The 4,869-nt window shown below is 40.2% G+C and overlaps 1 protein-coding gene across 1 annotated transcript in view; it reads right to left on the bottom strand.

Moving 5' to 3' along the window:
- LOC101855055 (F-box only protein 39) overlaps positions 1 to 4,869 on the bottom strand; it is a gene marked incomplete in the record, with an annotated part of 13,647 nt that overhangs the window by 5,902 nt on the left and 2,876 nt on the right. The window contains 4 exon segments of the mRNA XM_013088463.2: positions 327 to 459; positions 1,656 to 1,820; positions 3,292 to 3,551; positions 4,514 to 4,604. Coding sequence (XP_012943917.1) covers positions 327 to 459; positions 1,656 to 1,820; positions 3,292 to 3,551; positions 4,514 to 4,604 — 649 coding nt within the window.

The raw sequence follows: 4,869 nt of genomic DNA, 5'->3' as shown, positions 1-4,869 counted from the left end.
CACACACACACACACACACACACACACACACACACACACACACACACACACCAACATTTATTGTATTCGCCACTCGCCCAGATGTCCACATAGGCAGGCTCTAAAGGTCAGGTTCTTGACAACTGCAATTTTTACATCCGGGTGGGTTGTAGAGAGTATAATGATTTCAGGATGTAGAGAATTCCTAGCCTATTTTTATTGCATTGTATTTCACATGCACTCAGTGGCCTATATCCACTTTCTTTCTTCGCCTTTGCATCTTCGCTAGAGTTAACATATCATCATGTGACACTAATATAGACAACCAAATAATGGAGGACAATTACTGTGAGGTTCATTCGAGCAGACTCGTATCTCCAGGTCCTCCAACTTTCCCGCCAAAACCTTCGCCCACTGTTCCACGATGTGGTCGCTAAGGCAGCAATAGTTGAGGTTGATCTGCTGCAGGTTGCTGAAACCCTAAGAACACGGATGATGAAACGAAGAAAATGTCCCATCTCTTCATAAAATAAAATTCGACAACAGAAAAATATGTTTTAGAGCTTTATCCTAACCATTTTTATTTTGATAATATAACCTACTTCGCCAGGCTGTAGAAAGCGTAGAAAATGCCCTGTACAGTTTGATAATTTGAGTCGATATAATATCTCCGACAACGACCTCGGTCCGATCCTTAACGTGTGTGAAACAGCACCTGTGCCTTTATAATGGTGGGATAACAGGCCCTTTGTCATAACAGGAAAAAAAACGTGAATCAGGAATTGAAGTCACGTCTTTAGAGTGCATTTCACAGTGATGAGATTAGGACAGTACAGTCTAGAATAATCTAGTCCACATTAGATTAGGATAATACATAATAGTAACATTGAACATTGGAAAGGAGCTGAGGGAACCAGCCTTATCAGCACACCAAATCGCTAAATAGAAAAAGAATTGAAAAATCCTGACGATACTCGATAGATAACTGTCCATTGATGTTTGAGACTGTCTTCATATTAGTTGGGTTGTGGTGTGCCACTTTGTTGAAACAGTTAGCAATGAAACACATTAATGATTGTCTTCAAACATAACTTGCCATACAGTTTCCGCTACAATAATTTCCCATGCCGATGGTTACGTTTAGCTTCTGTTTCTTGTTTTACCTGTATACCCCCCCCCCTCCAACCCCTCAAAATCTCAACAATTGTCGATAAGACATAGAGTTTGCCTGACTGAAGATACTTATTCTGGTGCATTGACCTCTAAATGAAGCTGCAGCCCATTGGTGATCAATATGATCAAATTGGATCAGGTCGATTCGATTAATATCGGCGTTATTGCACACAATAATAAATTGACCTCTGCTTTGCTTTATCAAATTAGATCCGGAAGACCATTAGGGCCTGTCGTAATCTGGGTGCAAACAAAAGATCTGATTTTATTGTGCATAGTCATAGTAGTTGCCTTCTGATTGGCTGTTTTCACCCGGCGTCAGACTTCAGATTCATGACCTATAAAAAAACAAATATGTTCAATCTTGAAGAATCTGATCAAACTGTGCCTAAAGGAACACCTGGCCAATAAAATGTATCAAAAGTAAGAAAAGATTATCTGGCGACATCTGAACTACCGTGGGCACTGTGTAAATCAATGTACATCGCATTTTCGCTACTCACGAGTATAGCTTTGACATAAGCGGGTATTTCAAAAGCGGCCAGTTGTGTGTGGAAGAAATCTGGTAGTTCCAAACAGCTGATCTTTGACCCCGATCCCTCTGATGCCGCTGCCAGTACCTCCGAGCCAGGCAGGACACCGAACTGGGCAGTAGACAGGTCCAACAGCTGGGTTTATTTTTGAAAAAGAAAGAAAGAGGAAGTATGGTAACAGACAACTGAGAAGTAAAGAATAACAAAAGAATAATGACTTTTTCATAACATTTAAAAGCCTGCATGGGCTTGTCCATAGACTCTGTGTTTGCTTGTTTGTTTATTAGTTTGTTTGTTTGTTATAGTTGCTTGTATTCAGTCGGTAAAATTTACCCTTACTGCGTTGTTTTTTCTTACACCGAATAACACATGCTGTGGCCTACATATAAAGATAATCACATTCTTTGTCTGTTTACCATCGAATCATTGAATGCTTACACATGATGCTCTTATAAGTATTATTAGCTGTTGTTGTGGTTGCTTTCTGGGGGCGGGGAGGTGGCGTCTAATCGCTACCTCAGAATTACAAAGTTCTATCTGCCCCAAACCTAGTTTTGAGAAAGTTGTCGTTAAAATATTTGTGTTTCACAATATGTCAAGTTTTTTCGAATGTAGTTATTTGAATATTTTGATAACGACTCCGAATATTCTTATGATTTTGATATAGGAGATAGATTGTCTAGAGCATTTGGTTTCCGACCCCATGGTCTCAGTAACTCAAAACGACCAAAAAACGTCAGACTCTTGTACTTCTGAGGTAGCGAAAGAGCTGTACCTGAAGGTTCCGCAGAGACCGGAGCATGTGCTGGAGACACTGGGCCACCTTAGGCCAGAGATGAGCGTGCTTCCACAACCTGTCAAGCTCTAAGTCCCTGATGACCAGGTGCTCTTATAAGTACAAATGTATTATTAGCTGTTGTTGTGGTTGCTTTCTGGGGGCGGGGAGGTGGCGTCTAATCGCTGCCTCAGAATTACAAAGTTCTATCTGCCCCAAACCTGGTTTTGAGAAAGTTGACGTCCAATTTTTTTTTGTTTCGCTATAGGTCAAGTTTTTTTCGAATGTAATTATTTGAATATTTTTAAAACGACTCCGTATATTCTTACGATTTTGATATAGCAGATAGATTGTCTGATCTTGTACTTCTGAGGTAGCGAAATAGCTATACCTGAAGGTTCCTCTGAGACCGGAGCATGTTCTGAAGACACTGGGCCACCTTAGGCCATAGTTGCGCGTGCTTCCAGAACCTGTCAAGCTCTAAGTCCCTGATGACCAGGTGCTCTTATAAGTACAAATGTATTATTAGCTGTTGTTGTGTTTGCTTTCTGGGAGGGAGGTGGCGTCTAATCGCTACCCCAGAATTACAAAGTTCTATCTGCCCCAAACCTGGTTTTGAGAAAGTTGGCGCTAAAATTTTGAATTTCACAATATGTCGAGTTTTTTCGAATGTACTTATTTGAATATTTTGATAACGACTCCGAATATTCTTACGATTTTGATATAGCAGATAGATTGTCTAGAGCATTTGGTTTCCGCCCCCATGGTCTCAGTAACTCAAAACGACCAAAAATGTCTGATCTTGTACTTCTGAGGTAGTGAAATAAATACCTGAAGGTTCCTCTGAGACCGGAGCATGTTCTGAAGACACTGGGCGACCTTAGGCCGTAGATGCGCGTGCTTCCAGAACCTGTCCAGCTCCAATTCCCTGATGACCAGGTGCTCCAGCCTCGAGTGCTCCAAGTTAGAGCAGAACTGCTCCAGACTGCTGGCTATTGTCTCGCAGGTGTTGGACGTGAGATGACGACATTTGATGTACACATGACGGAGGCACGGGCCCATTTTCTGGGCAAATACCACAGCGCGCTGTCCTAGAAGTAGCAAAGGTTTGTTAAGGTGGTATTTGATTATTTTTCTTTTGGTTTTGTTTGTTTGTTTGTTTTTAATTTTTATCAATTTGTTTTGTTTTTTGTTTGTTTGTTTGCTATTGTTGTTTGTTTGGGTGGGTTTTTTTGGTTTTTTTATTTGCTGTTGTTTGTTTGTTGTTTTGTTGTTGTTGTTGTTGTTGTTGGGTTTTTTTGGGGGGTGAATGTATAAAGACGACAGTGCTCCACATTTCCAAATTCTAAAAAACAACTAATATGTTCACACCAAATTTATACAAGATGACTTCCAAATAATATAGCTAACGAAGAACGGATCTGTGGACTATTCGGTTTCTATCCCAAATGTTTGTTAGTTTGTTTTGTTTATTATTTTTATTATTATCATTTTTTGGTTTTGTTTTGTTTTTTATTTCTTTGTTTATAACAAATATTTAAACAATAAGAATAGAACAAATATTTATTTAAATTAGATTCTACATAGGCAAAACAATGACAGAGCATTTAATTGGATTCAAACACCAAATATTTCTTAACATATTACAGAATACTGCATGCCTAGTAAATAGGCTAAGCCTTTATTTGAATTGCTTTGTATTCCACTTATGGTAAATAGCCACCACTTTTTTCCACCTTCACCTTCACCTCTTTAGTACCGCGTCTCTCCCCCTCATCATTAGTCGCTTTCTCTCTAATGAAGTTAATCGCACCAGCTACGAAAAAACATTCCCAAAAAAAAACAAATGTTTTGGCACATCACACAGCCCCACCTCCCCCCACCCCCTCCGCGCTCCCTTTCCTCAAAGCTTGAAATCAAGAAAGGCCACAACCAGCCGAACATGTCCCCACTCCTTGAGATTAATTAATTAGGTACAGTGCGGAGAACGCGCTGAACGACTATTAAAAAATTTATTACTTTAGGAGTGCTGGACTAAGCTCGCGGATCCTACCTGACGAATTGGCCTTTGAGCCCCCCAAGACGAAATGTTTGCTGCGCCACAAAGCGGGATTAGTGAAGGCTTTCCCCCACATGTGACAGACCTGGAGAAAATAATGACATTACAGAGTTTAGACTACATGTGACAATTGCTCGCGATTTTTGCTTGGCTGAAAAATGCGCACGTGTGGTTAGATATTGGCAACATCGACATTACTTTTTCATAAAATGGCCTCGTTGATAGTTGAAGTTGTTCGGTGCTGATAACGACGACGACAAGGAAGAGAAGAAGAAGTGGAGAAGAAGAAGAAGGAGAAGAAGGAGGAGGAGAAGAAGAAGAAGAAGAAGAAGAAGAAGAAGAAGAAGAAG

The sequence above is a fragment of the Aplysia californica genome, unplaced genomic scaffold (genome assembly GCF_000002075.1).
Source record: "Aplysia californica isolate F4 #8 unplaced genomic scaffold, AplCal3.0 scaffold00748, whole genome shotgun sequence".
Classification (NCBI taxonomy): Eukaryota; Metazoa; Mollusca; class Gastropoda; order Aplysiida; family Aplysiidae; genus Aplysia; species Aplysia californica.
The sequence above is the reverse complement of the archived record's forward strand: the minus strand, read 5'-3'. Positions and strand labels throughout refer to the sequence as shown.